We start from the raw sequence: 19,615 nt of genomic DNA on the forward strand, positions 1-19,615 counted from the left end.
GGTGGCAACTACAATTCCCAGCGACCCCTGCAAACGGCGGGCCGCGGCCACGCTGCGCCGGCGCAGTGGGGGCGGCGCTTGTGTGGTTCCCGCCAATTCTTGCAGAATCCTGCCGGGGCTGAGTAGCGCGCACCATGGAGGCGTTTGACCCAGCCGAGCTGCCCGAGCTGCTTAAGCTTTATTACCGGAGGCTCTTTCCCTACGCCCAGTACTACCGCTGGCTCAACTATGGCGGAGGTGATGGCGGCGGGGAGCGGGTGCTAGTAGGTCGGGGAGGGAATGTGAAGGGGTTCGGGGAGGGTCCTGTCGGCTGTCCAGATGTTAGTGCCCAGGCATTATCTCGAGCCCCCCCACCACCACCGCTGAAATGTAAAGGGGCCGAGAGAGGATTTCATGACCAGCCTGCGGCCACTCTCCACGGCAGAGCCGCCGCTCCTACCGCTGCGTGGCCGGACCCACCTTCGGCGCCTGAGCCGGGCAAGGGGCAGTATCGGGTCGGAGGATGAAGTCGCAGAGGCGTGAGCTGCATCGGGGTGGGAGGGGCACCTCCCGGGAGAGGAGAGGCACTTAACTCGTCGCGGGAGGATGTACCAGTGCCCACCGAGGAGACAGAGGGGGCGGTATATATTTAAAATATTTCTGCATCGTTTTTCTCACTTTTACTTTCCCCTATGAGATGCCGTGTGGTAATAAGCCCCTTCAAATAAGAGACTAGGTCTTGGCTTTTTTTTTTTTTTTTTTTACATGTAGCACAGTAAAGGGCTTATTAAAATTACCAAATTAACTTTAAAATGTACATGTATTTGCAGTGATAAAGAATTACTTTCAACACCGTGAATTTTCATTCACGTTGAAAGATGACATTTACATTCGCTACCAATCCTTCAACAACCAGAGTGATCTGGAAAAGGAGATGCAGAAAATGAATCCATACAAGATTGATATAGGAGCGGTATATTCCCACAGGGTAAGGAATTCGGGTCTTATGTATGTTGTGGGTTTTTTTTAAAAGCACCAAGAACCCCCAGCGTTTTGTGATTATGTTTTTTATAATTTATTCTATTAGAAGAGCAACACTTATTTAACTGTTTTTACAAGTTGATTGCAATTTTTGTTGTTGTTCTTTGATACTGTTCATTACTGACTGGAAATACTTTGTATGTGAATTGGTTGTATTCTCCCTAAGACAAAAAAGAAAAAAAAATTTTGAGTATCTGGCCAAAAGACTAAATGTGGAAATCAGCATGATTTAAGGAAGGGTATTAAAAGAGAGTTACATTCTCTCCCAGCATTGGAGTTATTCTTCATTCCCCTGGCACCCCACCATCCTTTGTATTAGGAATTCTCTACCATAATAATACCTAACATCCAACTAGTGCTTCCAGTGCTACTACCATCATCATCATCTCTCATCTGAATGACTGTAAAAACTTCCTAACAATTTGCTCCTGTAGACTCTAGAGCAGTGGTTTCCTACGTGGGGCACATGCCCCACAGGGGGGCAATTTGCTTTTTAGGGGAGCAATTCGAGAATGAATTACTAACAGTGAATTTTTTGCATTTCTTATGGTTCTAGGGGCCTCATATACAGTATATATATTGTGACATGTTTATGCATTTCAATTCTTAAAACTTTGCTATTTTTTCATGTCACTTCGTTTTGTTTTGTTTTTAACAATTTCTTAGTGATTTGTTCCTCAGTATTTCAGCTGTCCTGTCCTTTTATTTTTCTCTTTCATGGACGCCACATTCTTTGGAAGCTTGTTTAGACCAAGTTAATGGCCTTTTTGGCTTCCTCCACATGGATAGATGTTCACTTTTTGAATAATAAGAATTATATGTCACGGGGTTGGGGGGGCATCAGGATCTTAGGTGGGGCATGGCCAAAAAGAGGTTGGGAACCACTGCTCTAGAGTCTAGTCTTAGTACAGCAGTCAGAGTGATCCTTTAAAAAGTCAGATGCTGTGATCCCTCTGCTCAAAACCATTCTCCAGTGGCTACCCATTTCACTCAGAGTAAATTCCCTCTCTCCCCGTCACCCACCCCACCCCTGCTACACTGCCCTTGCTCAAGAGTTTCACTTTCTAGAACCTATTTCCCCAAATATCTTGGTTCATTCCCTCACTTCCTTCAAGTCCTTACTCAGTAAGGCCTATTGCAGCCTGCCATCTCTCCTGTCCCCCTGCCACTGAAATAGTGCCTGGTGGAGAGAGTACACCGTACATATATATTTTTTTATATATATTTTTATTGATTTCAGAGAGGAAGGGGGAGATAAAGAAACATCAGTGATGAGAGAGAATCACCGATCAGCTTTTCCCCAACTGAGGATTGAGCCCATAACCCAGGCACGTGCCCTTGGCCAGAATTGAACCCGGGACCCTTCAGTCCTCAGGCACACGCTCTATCCACTAAGCAAAACCAGCTAGGGCTACACTGTACACATTTGTTCAATGAATGAACATACCAAAATTGTCCTTCTTCCTCTCCTTAAAAATGCACATATGGAGGAAAAATACACACATGAAATAATAGATTTTGTATGGAACTTTTTCAGATGTATAATTTGTTTTTCATAGAAATTCTCACTGTTCTTTTTACAACGGAGAAAACAGGCCTTGAGAACGCAAATAATTTTTTCCTCGGTCACACAATTTCTAAATGATAGAGCGGGGATCTGAACCCAGGTTTTCTGACTATAAATCCCAGAGGAAGGAGAGAAGACATGTGAAAAAAGGCCAGCAAGCATGCCCTAGCCAGCCATGGGCAAACTACGGCCCGCGGGCCGGATCCGGCCCGTTTGAAATGAATAAAACTATTGAAAAAAAAGACCGTACCCTTTTATGTAATGATGTTTACTTTGAATTTATATTAGTTCACACAAACACTCCATCCATGCTTTTGTTCCGGCCCTCTGGTCCAGTTTAAGAACCCATTGTGGCCCTCGAGTCAAAAAGTTTGCCCACCCCTGCCTAGCCGGTTTGGCTCAATGGATAGAGCATCGGCCTGTGGACTGAAGGGTCTGGTTCAATTCTCGTCAAGGGCACATGCCTGAGTAGGGGGCGTGCAGGAGGTAGTCCATTAATGATTCTCATCATTGATGTTTCTCTCTCTCCATCTTCTTTCCACTCTCACATCAATGTTTCTCTTTCCCTCTCTCTAAAATGAATAAAAACATGTCTTCAGGTGAGGATTAATACTAATAACGATAAAAATAGAGAAACGTAAAAGACACGAGATAGACCAAGATCAAAGGAGAGAGTTACTTACCTTTCCTTGCTGAGAGCTTAAGATTCAGTTTTTATGGGTCTCCTTATAAAAACCATGGTGGTATTGACCAGCTGGAGTGGCTCCACAGTTGAGCATTGACCTATGAAGTTGGAGGTCATGGTTCAGGTCCTGGTCAGGGCCCATCCCAGTAGGGGGCGTGTAGGAGGCTGCCAATTAATGATTCTTGCTCATTATTGAAGTTTCCATCTCCCTCTCCCTTCCGCTCTGATATATATATATATATTTTTTTTTTTCCAAATCATTTTTTAAAATCATGGTGGTATTGTCCCCTCTCTGTTATTTTTCTAAAGGCTTATTGTGCCTTTCTAAAAGAAAAAAAAAACTTTCACTATCATTTTCATGCAGGTTTGGATGGATCAAAATAAGTGTCTGTATTGTCGGTCTTCTTTATCTGGTAACCCATAACCTCAAAGGAGACTACTTACAGCCTGAGCCAAAGACTCAGTTCAAACTAACTGGGGAAATTTTTTTGAATTAATGAAAAGTTTAAAATACGTTTTTGTTATTTATATGTCCAGCAATAAATAAAGATCCTTAAGAACACCTTGAGTTTTAGCCGGTTTGGCTCGGTGGATAGAGCGCCGGCCTGCCGACTGAAGGGTCCCGATTCTCTCTCATCATTGATGTTTCTCTCTTACTTTCCCTTCCTCTCTGAAATCAATAAAAATATATTAAAAATAAGTAGATAAAATAAAAGGATAAAATCTCAATTAAAAAAAAGAACCCCTTGCAATAGGGCATTAATTATAGGTACTTTTCCTTATCAGAAACCTAGAAAGACTTTATTATTTCTATTGGTGAAATATTTATTATACAATATCAAATGTTAATTATATGTCAGTAGAACTAGGGGAAAAAATTTGATGATAATATGTATTTACCAAACCCTGCTTTAAGTAGATGGAAGTTACACATCAATTCTGGATGTATAGGATCTGAATTAATGAACTGACATCAGCTTGGCATTATATGGTTTTTCTCACTTTTCTTTGGTCACTTTTTCAAGCATGTTTGGCAGCATGGCAGCTCTTAGAGAAGCTGATTGATATTTTGTACTTTTAGCCCAATCAACATAATACAGTGAAGCTGGGAGCGTTCCAGGCTCAGGAAAAAGAACTGGTGTTTGACATCGACATGACAGACTATGACGATGTGAGGAGATGCTGTAGGTAAGCCCCGCAGGCTTTGTTGGTAGAGTGGGTGGTATCATTGGCAGCGAGTAACGGTGACTGTCCTCCAGTTCTGCAGACATATGTTCTAAGTGCTGGACCCTCATGACAATGGCCATACGCATCATCGACCGCGCATTGAAGGGCAGGTATCAGCAGTGTCTGGGTGGGGTCCAATGTAAGAATCTCTTTTCCTCTGAATAATACCATGTTATAATCAAATCCCATAAATTTCTAACATGTTTCCTTAAAACATGTAATAGGAAAATAAAAGATTACAATAAAGTTAGAGTTGAAACTCTAATAAAGCTGTGATCAAACCAGTGGGTTTTTTCCCGATTCAATTATCTGTTGAGCAACTCTATGTGCTAGGTGCTGTCCTGCATGAGGGAAATACGAGAGAACAATTCTTACCTCAAGTAGGTTACACAGTCTAAGAAGGAGACAAATAAGAAAACTGAGGATTACATTTGGGAATATAGGACAGCAGGAGTGGATATACGAATGGGAAGAGATTGGATCAGAAAAGGCTTCCCAGAAGAGGTTATTAACTCCTGCCCTAGCCGGTTTGGCTCAATGGATAGAGCGTAGGCCTGCCGACTGAAGGGTCCCAGGTTGAATTGCAGCCAAGGGCACATGCCTGGGTTGCAGGCTCCATCCCCAGTAGGGGGCGTGCAGGAGGCAGCCAATCAATGATTCTCTCTCATCATTGATGTTTCTATCTCTCTCCCGCTCCCTTCCTCTCTAACATCAATAAAAAAAATTTTTTTGAAGTCATTTGCAAAAAAAAAAAATTATTAACTCCTTTAATATCCCTCGACTGGATCTTTAAGGGAGAGAAATGGAAGTGCTGGGGCAGGAAGAAATTCTTGTCAAAGACCAGGATAGATAGTCATAAAAGCAAGAGCATGGGGGAGAAGGGGATGGGAAACTACAAACAGTTTAGTATAGTTAAAGTGAGTTCATATGGACAAGAGGTAAAAAATGAAAATAGGAAGTAAGAAAGAACCAGGAGTTTATACATTTGTTTTAAAACCTTTTATGTCTCCCCTCCTCAGAGGACTTTGGATTTAAGCATCGCCTCTGGGTATATTCTGGAAGAAGAGGTGTTCATTGTTGGGTCTGTGATGACTCGGTTAGAAAACTGTCCTCCGCAGTACGGTCTGGGATAGTTGAGTATTTGAGTCTTGTAAAGGTAAGCTCTTAATGATAATTTGCATTTATTTTTTTGCTGGATGTTACAAAGCATAGTATGTTTAGTTAACAAAATTAAACTATCTTTTATAGCATCCACTTTCCAGAGGAGGTGATCTTGCTAGTAGGTCAATCAAAATCATAGTGCTATATTTTTTAAAGATATTTCATATTTTGTTTTAAATACCCTCCTTTGTTGCAAAAGGAAGATTAATAGTTTACTTTTCTTGTTCAATTAAGTCAAGTAAAGTTAACCCAGAAAGTTATAGGTATTGAAGCTATATAAAATAGCATATAAGCTTTTCTATTTTACACAATTTAATCAATATCTTTAGAACACATTATAGAAATATTTTAATTATTTCACTTATGTTATATAATATACATAAAGGTCTTTTTTGATGGTTTATTTTTCAGGGTGGTCAAGATGTTAAAAAGAAAGTTCACCTAAGTGAAAAAATTCACCCCTTTGTCAGGTCTGTTGGAAAAGACTCCATGCAGTTTAAGTTGTGTCTGCTTTACCTGCACATGCTTGTAGTACATTGTGTCCTGAGCAAGGACGCATCCCCGAAAGGAGTCGCTCACACATGTTTGGCTTTCCACAGTGCCAGGTTGATTAGGGGAGACCTCCTAATAAGCCGGTAGAGGCCCATGCAGGTTCACATAGAAAGGAAGAGCTTATCTGACAGAAACCAACAGAGTGCGTATTCCTCAGGCAAGTCCCAGTCACTGGCAGCATCCGCAGGTGGAGAGATGGGTGTCTGTCTCAAGCCAGGCAGCTGGAATGCAGCACGCAGCCGGTGGAGTGGGCTCTGAGTGTTACCCGGGGTACAGCCGGGCTCCAGCCTTGGGTGGTTGGAGCTCTGATTTCTTACAGCCCACCACTGTGATGATCCCACTAATAGCAGTGTCCACATGGAGTCCTTATCCGTCCAGACTGGTGGTTTTGGACATTCCAGTCCCCTCATAAAGGCATTCCCATTACACCCCATTACCTCAGTCTTGGCTTAGCACTTGACATCACTGTCATGGCTGACAGTGACTCCATGTTGGATTGTCAAAGCTGTCCAAAAAGTTGGCTCTGTTCTTGCTCTATACACCTTACCAATTTTCTCTGCTGGGTAGCATTTTACAATAATAGCGAGAATTAATTCAGTGTCCCTTGTGTGCTACATATTTATGATAGGTAGGTACTTTTCAAATGTTCTCATTGGTTTTCCCAACAACCCCATGAGGGATATGATGGTATCTCCACTTAACAAAGTGAGATTTGGAGGGATTATATAATTTGCTTGATATCATACCCATACTTCTTCCATTGAATTCACTACTTCTCTAGGACAGTGGAAAAAGCATTGCATTAGGAGTAAGGTCTGTATTCTGACAATTACTCTGACCTTAACAAAATACTAGAGCCTCTACTTCCTTGTCTGTATATTGGGGAGAATAATATCTGCTCCATCTTAGAATTGTGGCAAAAATTAAATGAAACAGTAGATGTGAACTCTATTTGCAGATTGCTAAGCACTATATAATTGCTGAGGTGTTAAAACAAGCAATTCAGAGTAGAAACTAGACTATCCCACATTCTACTACTGATATATTATGTTGTCCTGAATTGGTTGCTTCCTATCCTTGTTATATACAGAGGTGGACAAAAGTAGGTATACAGTTGTTCGTATGGAAATATATGTAATACAAGAATAAACTTTTTCTTATAACTGTAAACTTACCTTTGCCCACCTTTGCCTGTATTTATGATGTGGTTAACCTGCTAAGCTGTGGAGTTTCAGAAGTAAACATTTCTTGAATATTTCTTCTAAGCCAGGCACAATGCTAGGTTCTTTCCCGTTAGACTTAACTCTCATAACTGTGAGAAGAGTATTAGTCCCATTTTACCTAGTTAAGTTCTAGAAATTCAGTCTAGCAACAAAAGCTATTGTGGGGTATGTGTTGCTAGTAGTATTGAGACTTTGTTATTGTTATTCCTACAGAAAATCTATAAACATAATAAGTAAATACTTTGAAGAATATGCCTTAGTTGATCAAGATATTCTTGGAAGTAAAGAAAGCTGCGATAAGATTTTAGCTCTTATTCCTGACAATATCCTTTCCCAAGACCATTTCTATGTGAACTACTTGCATTGATATTATATATGTGTTCTGCCTGCATATTCTCATGTACTTAATCTTTTTTTTTTTACAATCTTTCTAATGTTTTTCTCATATACTTATACGTTTAATCTTTTTTATACAAAACATCTGTATTTCTACATTTTTATATCTCCACTCTGGAATACAATAAGACATGAGGCCATTTCATAAACAAATTTCCTCTGTATGGATGTTGGTAGTCCTAGGATTAATGGTTATTTAAAGAATGCTGAATCATTTAGTCAAAATACATACAGACCAGGGAAAGATTTTAATTAAACTATATAGTTATTTTGACATTCTTTCTGTCATATCACCACTTTATTTTTACAGGGTTACTTTTTAGTGTTTAATAGTTGCATTTTAGAAAACAATAATTATTTTCTATCTAAACTAGATATTCTTGTGGTAATACATACAGAAAATGAGTTGTTTGTTGATGTTCCCTAAATGAATATGTTCCTTAATGACCCATCACCAATGCATGATGGCCTTCAAGAAATCTTCCAGAAGCCTCACAGTTCACTTCAGCGTTGGGAGCATTTGAAGAAAAAGGTGATACATCCGGTATACAACATGGAAATCTGTATTATAAATATAATAATATAATTCTTAAACTCTGATCCTTTTGCCATTTAAATTAAAGATGATTGGAGATCACCTTTTAACCACTTTGAAAGAAATCCTCCAAAGTTCCTACTGATCCTCATGCTGGACTTGCATCTCCTTCTAGAATGGACAGTTGCTTGTGTGGGAGATCATGCTCCAGTACTGTTTTCCACGGCTGGATATCAATGTGAGCAAAGGAATCAATCATCTGCTGAAGAGCCCTTTTAGTGTTCATCCTAAAACAGGTACTATGAAAAGGAAATGAGGGGAACTAAAAAAGAAATGAAAGTTATTTTTTTGTTTTAGCAAGCATGACAGTAGGTGTGAATACATATGATGCCTGACATATTAAAGATTGAGGCCTTATTCTGTCAGTTAATACCTACATTAACTTTTTTTTATATATATATATATATATGTCAAAGAGGAAGGGAGAGGGAGAGAAAGACAGAAACATCAATGATAAGAGAGAACCATTGATCAGCTGCCTCCTGCACATCCCCTACTGGGGATTGAGCCTGCAACATGAGCATGTGCAGTGACCAAGAACCCAACCGTGATCTACTGGTTCATAGGTCAATGCTCAGCCACTGACCCAAACCAGCTGAGCTAACTTATTTTTTTAATTGTTGATTAGTAGCTACTGGATGAGTTTACATATTCAGTTCCGTTTCTGTGGTTCAGTGTTAGAATTAGAGTTGGAAAGGAACTTAGAAATTACAGGACAGCCGAAACCGGTTTGGCTCAGTGGATAGAGCGTCGGCCTGCGGACTGAGAGGTCCCAGGTTCGATTCCAGTCAAGGGCATGTGCCTGGGTTGCGGGCATATCCCCAGTGGGAGGTGTGCGGGAGGCAGCTGATCGATGATTCTCTCTCATCGATGTTTCTAACTCTCTATCTCTCTCCCTTCCTCTCTGTAAAAAATCAATAAAATATATTTAAAAAAAAAAAAAGAAATTACAGGACAATAGATCTCATTGTACAGATGAGGAAACAGTGGCCCAAGAAGTTAAAGTGACTTGTCCAGAGTCTAAAAACAAATTGTTTTAGAGCTAGGAAAGGAGTTCATTTCTGAAAACTCAAAAGTTCTATGCTTTTTCCACCATGCTGCTTCCCTCAGTAGTTTTTCAATAGTTTTAGCTTTTCTCTTTCACATTTCTCTTAGATAAGATTTGATGGACTGAAACTGACTTTAAAGCATAAAGTGGCTATATTGGAATAACTTTACTCCATCCATTAGAAAAGTATATAGTTGTCCTTTTTGGTGTCAGCAATCCAACTCTGCCACTGGGTGTGGGATGTTAGGGAAATTACTCTGTGTGCCTTGGTTTTCTCATCTGTAAAATGGAGATAATGATAGTACCTACCTCAGTGGGTTATTGTGCCCATCTAAAATATAAAGCACTTAGAAAACTGTCACATAGTCAGTTCTCCCAGATTGCCTAGTTTCCCTTAATAACTAGTCCATACGTTTATGTAGCCCCTTTTCAAACCTGTCAACTATGTTTTTAGCTTCTTTTAGTAATAAGCTTAATTTTTAAGCTTAATTCTAAAGCTTCACTGGATATCCCCTTATTCTAATATTCAAGGTTCGGGTAAATAATTGTGTCCATTAATAAGTGAATACATTTTAATTATATCCTTTTCCCATTAATTAGCTGCAGTCTTTTTACTCTGTCTTTAATATCAACTCTCAATTTTTCTAATTATTTTATTTGTTATTCACCTGGCATTCTTTACATTCATTATCTAATTTTTTTTTAATATATTTTATTGATTTTCCACAGAGAGGAAGAGAGAGGGACAGAGAGTTAGAAACATCGATCAGCTGCCTCCTGCACACCCCCCACTGGGGATGCACCCGCAACCAAGGCACATGCCCTTGGCCAGAATCGAATCCGGGACCCCTCAGTCCGCAGGCCGACGCTCCATCCACTGAGCCAAACCAGCCAGGGCCATTATCTAATTTTTGAGGTGTGACAAATTTTATGTAGTGTCCCAGGTGTGAATATTATAAAAGGGTAGTATAATGTCTGTTTTATTTCCAAAATGCTTTCTCAAGATGCCTAACATATAGGCGTCTGTTTTGATCTCAGCACATAAACTAAGGTAATAAAATGAACTCTTTCCATCTATTTCATTTCAATTTTCAAGATTTACTCAATTTGAGATTATTCTCTACTTAAATATAGAAGGATATTAGGAAGAGGGAGATAGAAATAAAGGTATAGATAAGAGCAACTAGGTAATAGCTTAACAGTCTTTCACACCTATGTTTTGGTGGTGTTTTTAAGAAAAATAAAAGACACAGCTAATATGAAAGTACTTTTAAATTATATTTCTACTGTATTTAAAGATAAGTCTAACCCTTTTTCTACATTTCAATTTTCTAATTAAAATTTTAGCCAAAACAGCCTATAATGATTTGTATTCACAATCATTCGTTTATAACTTTTGGTTCTTACAGGTCGAATTTCAGTGCCTATTGATTTACAGAAAGTGGATCAGTTTGATCCATTTACTGTTCCAACCATAAGGTATGTTCCAGATCATTGATCACTTTTCTATTTGTGATTGTTGTTCTGAATTTGAAGTAGATTGGATTAGATCCCTGCCAGAGAGTCAGCCGCTCTGAGGCTACATGATGATGCCCTAGTAGAGCAACATTTCCTAGTGAGTTCCACAGAGCACTAGTTTTTCAGCTGCTATTATGCAAGAAAAAGTGTGCTCTCCCTCTCAGGAGCACACTGGCACTTTCCTCTTCCCCCAGGTATGTTGTTATTGCTAAGCTCTAAGGGCCCTTCTTCTGTCTCTGTAACTTGTTTCTTAAGCCTACAAAGCCCAGCTCGCTCACTTTTACTATCTCTGTAACTTTCTAAATAGACTTTCTCTTATGATTTGAGAAAAAAAAAAGATTTTTAAGTTCAAATAAGTTTGAGAAATGCTGACTTAAACAGATTAAAAGTTCTGTACTGCAAGATTTCCCAGTCTTGGGCATACCCGTAGACCTTGCCTGACTGTGCTCATGGCCAGGCAGGGGGGACAGTGTATGCAAAAGTAATTTGGAGTTTGTGCCAGTTTTAACCAGCCTATTCAGTGGCTGGATTGGTTGCATTACTTCAACATTTTCCTGCCTCTCAACCTGTGGAGTTATTCATGATGGAGAATGAGTGACATTAAGTATCTGCTCTTTTAATTATTTAAAAAAAAAAAAAAAAAAGATTTTCCCGTCTTTAATATGCTAATATGCATGTAAAACTCCGAGAAGAGATTATGGCTTTTAGAATATCCCAAATTAGTTGGCCACATGATTTTTTCACAGAAAATCTTGAGAGATTCATGTGCTATGATACTCTGGGTAATGTTGACCAAGAACCAACTTTAAAATTCTCTTATTCTGTTATTTGTAGCTCCATCTGCCATGAATTAGATGCCATTTCCACTAATGAAGAAGAAAAAGAGGAAAACAAAGCTGAATCCGATAACAAACATAGAACCAGAGGTAGGTTAATATGTTGAAGTCTCATTTTAACATAAGCTTTTTATATAGACTACTATAATGGGCAGAGCAGATCTGTGATCTCTGTTTAACCTTTTTTAGTCAAATGTTGCTACCCTTCTTTCAAAGCCCAAGCTCAGATATCACTTTATCTATTCCAGCTCTAACATAATACCTAAACATAGTACATTCCACTATTAAAGTTTATATAGTAACTAGAGGCCTGGTGCACAAAAATTTGTGCACTCAGGGAGAGGGGGGTCCCTCAGCCCGGCCTGTGCCCTCTCACAGTCTGGGACCCCTCAGGGGATGACCACCTGCTGGCTTAGGCCCGCTCCCCAGGGAGATTAGGCCTAAGATGACAATCAGACATCCCTCTGGCAGCCCGGCAGCCCTCGGGGGATGTCCACTTGCCAGCGGGGAGCAGGCCTAAACTGCAGTCGGACATCCTTAGCGCTCCTGAAGAGGCAGGAGAGGCTCCCACCACAACCACTGTACTGGCAGCCATCAGCCTGGCTTGTGGCTGAGCAGAGCTCCTCCCATGTGAGAGCACCCTGACCACCAGAGGGCAGCTCCTGCATTGAGCATCTGCCCCCTTGTGGTCAGTGTGTGTCATAGTGACCAGTCATTCCCGGTCCTTCCGCTGTTAGGGTCAGTTTGCATATTACCCTTTTACTATATAGGATAGAGGCCTGGTGCATGGGTGGGGGCCGGCTGGTTTGCCCTGTAGGGTGTCCCGAATCAGGGTGGGGGTCCCGCTTGGGTGCCTAGCCAGCCTGGATGAGGGGATGATGGCTGTTTGCAGCTGGTCACACCCTCTTCTGGGTGGGGGTCCCCACTGGGGTGCCTGGCCAGTCTGGTTGAGGGGCTGAGGGCCGTTTTCAGGCTGGCGGGTGACTGAAGCTCCCAACCTCTTCTTTTTTTTTTTATTCTGGGATTTATTTACCTTCTATGGCTGTCACTGGAGCTGAGAGCCAGATTTAGCTCTGAGGCTCGGCTCCAGCTCGAGACCTCAGCTGCTGAAAGCAGGTATCTGGGTTTGTTTGGCTTCTATAATTGAAACACTGTTGCAGCTCCAGCTCTGAGGCCCGGCTGGCTGAAAGCAGGTTTCTGGGGTTTGTTTAGCTTCTATAATTGCAACATTGTTTCTTAGAGTGCAGCTCAGAGGCCAGCAGCGGCAGGCAGGGAACCTTGGCTTCCTCCATCACTGGAGCAAGCAAGCCTCCTGTTCGCTTCAGCTGCCTGGCTGCCGACCAACATCTTGGTTGGCAGTTAATTTGCATATCACCCTGATTAACCAATGGGAAGTGTGTCGGAGGTACGGTTAATTACCATGTTTGTCTATTATTAGTTAGGATTACAAAAGTATTCTGTTCAAAATATTTGAAAAATCAGAATACCAGTAAACTGGAAAAAGAAACTCAGAGAGCCCTCCCTGGTTTGGCTCAGTGGGTAGAGCGTCAGCCTGCGGACTGAAAGGTCCCAGGTTCAATTCCAGTTAAGGGCACATACTGGTTGCAGGCTTGATCCTGGCCCTGGTCAGGGCACATGTGGGAGGCAACCAATCGATGTGTCTCTCTCACATTGATGTTTCTCTCTGTCTCTTCCCTTCCTTTCCATTCTCTCTAAAATACAATGGATGCCGAACCGGTTTGGCTCAGTGAATAGAGTGTTGGCCTGCGGACTCAAGGGTCCCAGGTTCGATTCCGGTCAGGGGCATGTACCTTGGTTGTGGGCACATCCCCAGTGGGAGGTGTGCAGGAGGCAGCTGATCGATGTTTCTCGCTCATCGATGTTCCTAACTCTCTATCCCTCTCCCTTCTTCTCTGTGGAAAATCAATAAAATATATTTTTAAGAAACAAATAAATAACAAATAAAATAAAATAAAATACAATGGAAAAATATCCCCAAGTGAGGATTAACAAAGAAAAGGAACTCAGAGAAAAGAGACAATGAAAGGAACAAAGGAAACCTTTTTTAAAAACACTAATATCTCAGCAGAGCTGGGTGTGGTTCAGTAGTTGAGCGTCAACCTATGAACCAGGAGATCATAGTTCAATTCCTGATCAGGGCATATGCCCAGGTTGTGGGGCTCAATCCCCAAATGGGGCATGCAGGAGGCAGCTGCTCAATGATTTTTCTCTCATCGTTGATGTTTCTATCTTTCCCTCTCCCTTTCTCTCTGAAATCAGTAAAAATTTTAAAAATAGTTATCTCAGAGAATATGAAGATATTGCATCCATCAGGTAAGATCAGAATACTGTAAAAAAGAAACACGCATAAAACAAGAAAGAGCCTTAGCCATGTAGCTCAGTTGGTTAGAGGGTTTTCCCTAACCAAGGTGTGGGTTCAGTCCCCGGTCAGAGCACATACTAGAACCAAGCAATGAATGCATAAATAAGTGGAACAACAAATCAATGTGTGTGTCTCTCTCTCCCTTCCTCCTTCTCTGATGTCAATAAAATAAAAAAAATTTAGCCCTAGCCAGTTTGGCTCACTGGATAGAGCATCGGCCTGCGGACTGAGGGGTCCCAGGTTCGATTCTGGACAAGGGCACATGCCTGGGTTGCGGGCTTGATCCCCAGTGGGGGATGTGCAGGAAGCAGCCTATCAATGATTCTCTCTCATTATTGATGTTTCTATCCCTCTCCCTTCCTCTCTAAAATCAATAAAATATTAAAAATAAAATAAAAATTAAAAATAAAACAAGAAAGAGGCCTTAGAAATAAAAAAATCTTTAGAATAAAAAGTTCAGTGGAAGGGTTGGAAAAGAATAATTGAGATTTCCCAGAAAGTAATACAAAAATGGTGGCGGTGGTGGTGATGGTTATTGTTTTTAGGAGTTAAAACTAGAAGACTGTTTCAGGAGGTCTGTTATCTGACTATGGGAGTTTCAAAAAAAAGAAATAAAACAGGGAAGAAATAATTGTCAAAATTACATAGGAAAACACCCCTGTAATGAGTACTTTATTAAAAGGGTTAAGCATAATAAGAAAAAGACCTATACCAAAGCACATCATTTGAAATTTCAGAACACTGAGAATTAAGATCTTAAGAGCTTTCAGACCCCAGCCTACTTCCCTCATCCCCACCCCACCCAAAAGCAGACCTCTTAGAAGGAATGGCCTCAGATTTCTAAATAACAATGAAAGTGTTCATTTGTTAGAAATGGGTGCTAGAAAAGAAAAATCGGTTGCCATTCAAGAAGATGGTCAGAAATAAGGCAGGGAGCTGATATTTACATTATAAACCTGTTAGTACACCCAGTGTGACTTCGTTGGTTGGGCATGATCCCGTGCACCAAAAGATTGCTGATTCGATTCGTGGTCAGGGCACATGCCTGGGTTACAGGTTTGATCCCCAGTAGGGGGTGTGCAGGAGGCAGCCGATTGATGTTCCGCCCTCATATTGACGTTTCTCTTTTTGTTTATTTTAAATCCTTACTCAAGGATATGCTTTTATTGATTTGAGAAAGAGAGGAACGGGGAGGGAGGGAGAGAGAAACATCAATTGGCTGCCTCCACACTTTATAAAGAAAGAAATGTTGCATGGAACTTACCACATAACAATAGATTATATTGATCTAATACTAGAAAGCCTGACTACTGGAGTAGATGTGTCCATGTGGTTAAATGTGCTCAAGCAGTGCTGTCTAATACAGTAGTCACCTGTGGCTATTGGCACTTGAAATCTGGCTGGTATTAACTAAGGAGCTAATTTTTTAATTTTAATTGATTTAAATTTAAAAACTGGTGGTTGATTTAATTATTAGAAAACTTTTATGTGTGTTTGGAAATTTGGGGTATATGAACCTACTTTTTTAATTGCATGTTTTATAATTTAAATCTAAATATAGATCAAGTATTTCTGATGATAGTATAGCATTTAAATTGAGATGTAATGGTACAAAATACTAGATTTAAAAGACTTAGTATGAAAGCCATTTTTATTATACTTTGAAATAATATTTTAGATATTTAATATTGGGATGAATTAAAGTATAAAATCAATTTCACCTTTTTAATGTGGCTACTAGACTTTAAAATTATACGTTTCTCATATTTCTATTAGACAACATTGGTATAGAATTCTTATAAGAAACTTAAAATTATACTTTCATGTTATTCTTGCTGCCAAAATGCTAATTTTAATGCATGGTCATTATAATTTAGATTATAAGAAGACCAGTCTAGGCCCTTACGTAAAAGTTTTTGAAAAGTTTCTTGATAACCTGGATAAATCCCGAAAAGGAGAACTTCTCAAGAAGAGTGGTAAGACTATGCCTTTCCCTTTTAGCTATTTAGATCTTAGTATAGTAGTTTAAAGCATCCAGCATGTTAGCAGTTTTAGAGCTCTAGTCCTTGCCCTCACAAAAATATTACTGATTTATCTTACTGTCCTTAGTGTTTTTGAAAATTAAGGTCCCTTAATTCAGTTCAACACATATTTATTAAACACCTTCCAAGTGTCAGGTACTATGTGGGAAACAAAGATGAATTATACAAAGATGAATTCCACACCATGCCTTCCGGCCCTGAGGAAGTACTAACTGGTACAAAATACTAAGAAAGATATCATCTGATTAAAATAACTTGAGAGGATTTCATATTTAAAGAGTGGTATTAGAACTCTTCAGTAAGCTGCTATAAGAAGTCTAACCCCCCCGTGTGCCAATATACCATGCCTTAAAGTATGAATAGTATTTCCACAAACAGAGATTTGATAAGATCGGGGTATAGGAATGGAAAAAGGAGACCGGTTATTCATTCTTACAGCAAAGGCATAGAGACAAAACAGCATTGGATCACTGTGGATGCCATCAAGCAGTTAGCTAATCTGGAATAAGGTGTGTAAGGAAGTGATGAGCTAGAAATCTGAAGAAGCAGACTAAGGAAGGGAGTGCCGTGATTTGTAGTTTTGTCTAGAAAGATAAATCTGACAACAGTGTATCTGTAGAGAGGTAGGGGGTAGAAAGAACCCAATTGGGCTATTACCATTAGGACAGCATTGGAGATCTCCAAAAGCTGCAGTCCTTGAGACTCGGTAATGATTTACAAGTGGAGAGATGAAAGATGGAGGTAAAAGTGCCACAGAAACCAGGAGCAAGGAAAGTGTCAAGAATATCAAGTTTCAAACGCAATAGGTAACTGATAAAATCCTGTTGAATATAGGAACTAGAGAGAGGTGCTAAGAGTATAGCAGTGTCAAAGGAAGCATTCTTTGGATAGGAGAGACCAGAGCATATGTGTACACCAAAGGAAAAAAAATCAGTTGTGAATATTATTTAAGAGATTGATGAATACCATGGAAAACTGTGCCAACATTATAGAAATATAAACTCCCTTTCCGCTTCATAATAAAATGTGTGACGGCTAAACAGTAGTGCCTAAAATAATGCTCTATTCATAGTAGATACTCAAATATGTGCCTGTTGAATGAACAATGATGACTCTGAACTTGGAAAGCCTTGTTAAAGCTGCCATTCCAACTGGCAATATTTGTATTCTTGTTCTGTACTAGCCCAGCCTATAATGTGGGCTTCAGTAAATGTGAAAGCAAGTCTTTATGCCACACAGCCTTTGCTTTTTTTGTGTTTTTTTAATTTAGTGGAAGCATTAAGCAAATCAGAGTGGGCTTTGTTTTGTTTTCCTTTACTATCCTCTGATAAAAATCTATTCTATTTTAGATTTACAAAAAGACTTCTGAAGATAACAACTCCCCTCCAACTAATGTGGATAACTTCTATCTTCAACCAAGAATCAAACACTTCAAGAGTCATGAAATAAATATGGCAGAACCTTGTATGCATTTTATTTTTTTAAAATATATTTTATTGATTTTTTTACAGAGAGGAAGGGAGAGGAATAGAGAGTTACAAACATTGATGAGAGAGAAACATCAATCAGCTGCCTCCTGCACACCCCCTACTGGGGATGTGCCCACAACTAAGGTACACGCCCTTGACTGGAATTGAACCTGGGACCTTTCAGTCTGCAGGCGGATGCTCAATCCACTGAGCCAAACCGGTTAGGGCCCTTGTATGCATTTTAATACTCAAAGCAAAATTTCCTTTTCTTGAGAAATAATTATGTTGAAAAGATTCCTAAGACCACCAAAGCAGTGTCCAGGTTGCTGGAAGAAACAGTAATGGGCAGAATAAGTTGATTGCAGATAAATTTGTAAAAATTTAATATATAAAGACTAGAGGCCCAGTGCAAAAATTCATGCACAGGTAGGGTCCCTAGCAGCTGCCAGCCAGGGCCTCTCTTCCCACTGTTGGCCAGCTGGCCCTGTTCCCTGGTCGAACTCCCAGTCGAAGGGATAATTTGCGTATTAGACTTTTATTATATAGGATAATTCTAAGATTTCTGTTATAAACACTCACTTTTACCAGTTGCTATATAGAGAGGTAACTGAGCAGTAATATGTCCAAGACTTAAATCTCAGCTTGCTGGATAAAACATCCATATTTCGGGAATGAATATTCTAGGTGAATGAAGGCTTTATCCTTAAGTCTTAGACACTTAATTATACCTGCAGTGTGTATTCAGTCACTTCTTTGCTTACTGATAGTTTTATAGATCAGGCCACACCCCACTGCCCATCTTTTAAAAGTAATTTTTAACTGAGCATCTAAACCTACCAAAACTTTAATTTGAAAGACATGAGTTAATGAGTTATAATATTACTAGAGGCCCGTTGCACAAAGATTCACACAATAGGCCTTCCTTCCCCTGGCTGCCAGCACTGGTTTTCCTCCAGAACCCAGGCCTTTGGTCCGGCCGCAGCAGAGAAGCCACGCCTCTTCGGTCTTCAGTCTTCACTCTGGCTGGAGCCTTTAGTCTTCGCTCCATGCCTGCTTATGCAAATTAACCTGCCATCTTTTTTGGGTTAATTTGCATACTCATCCTGATTGGCTGGTGGTTGTAGTGGAGTGATGACCAATTTACATACTTCTCTTTTATTAGTGTAGATGGCCTAATAGAGTATTGTTTACAACTGTTGTAATCATAGCTCCTTCTTAGATTACAGAACAATTGGAACAGTTAGTCTACATCATAAAGAAGCAGCTTAGAAAAAAATAACCAACTTCACCAACATAAAACCAGTTATACTTGTCAAAACACTTGGACTTTCTATATATCCAGATAACTTTAAAGTTTTCATTTCTTCTGTATTTGATTTTGTGTGATAGATTCAAAAGTGTCAGATTTCATTTTTCTGGTTTTACAACCATTCTAAACAAAACATCCCTTTTGCCCTAGCCTGTTTGGCTCTGGATAGAGCGCTGGCCTGCAGACTAAAGAGTCCTGGGTTTGATTCCGGTCAAGGGCACTGTGTTGGTTGCAGGCTCCTCTCCAGCCCAGGCCTGGTCAGGGCACGTGCAGGAGGCAACCAGTCGAGGTGTTTCTCTCACATCGGTGTTTCTGTCTTTCCCTCTCTCTTCCACTCTGTAAAATCAATGGAAAAATATCCTTGGGTGAGGATTCAAAACAAAACCAAAAAACAGCTCCTTTGGTTTGCATTCTGTTTTCTGAGAAACACTGGGAAGCAGGCTATCAGACTGGTACTTTCTGTGATTTATGAAAATATTCCAAATTAAAGGAATTTGCATTTCCTTTAACATTGTTTTCTCTATAGCCACACCCTTTTTTTTATATAATCTTTTGGCTTATATCAAACCCTATAATGCGGTCAA

General features: G+C 40.0%; 1 protein-coding gene across 1 annotated transcript; it reads left to right on the forward strand.

The window, feature by feature from the left end:
- Positions 1–62: 62 nt before the first annotated feature.
- Positions 63–17,727, forward strand: PRIM1 (DNA primase subunit 1). Its single transcript, XM_081082719.1, has 13 exons — positions 63–237; positions 810–967; positions 4,354–4,460; positions 4,532–4,605; positions 5,519–5,655; positions 6,072–6,130; positions 7,649–7,758; positions 8,287–8,363; positions 8,542–8,662; positions 10,884–10,953; positions 11,827–11,918; positions 16,089–16,187; positions 17,603–17,727. Exons 1-13 carry the CDS (start codon positions 135–137, stop codon positions 17,620–17,622), a joined length of 1,227 nt encoding a protein of 408 aa, XP_080938845.1. The 5' UTR covers positions 63–134; the 3' UTR covers positions 17,623–17,727.
- Positions 17,728–19,615: the final 1,888 nt, after the last annotated feature.

Source organism: Myotis nattereri, assembly GCF_964212035.1.
Source record: "Myotis nattereri genome assembly, chromosome: 2".
NCBI lineage: Eukaryota > Metazoa > Chordata > Mammalia > Chiroptera > Vespertilionidae > Myotis > Myotis nattereri.

Coding starts and splice junctions, on each gene's coding strand:
- PRIM1 (XM_081082719.1), top strand. CDS start 135: ATGGAGGCGTTTGACCCAGCCGAGCTGCCCGAGCTGCTTAAGCTTTAT. Junction 238..809: donor CTGGCTCAACTATGGCGGAG/GTGATGGCGGCG, acceptor ATGTATTTGCAG/TGATAAAGAATTACTTTCAA. Junction 7,759..8,286: donor TTTAGCTCTTATTCCTGACA/ATATCCTTTCCC, acceptor ATGACCCATCAC/CAATGCATGATGGCCTTCAA.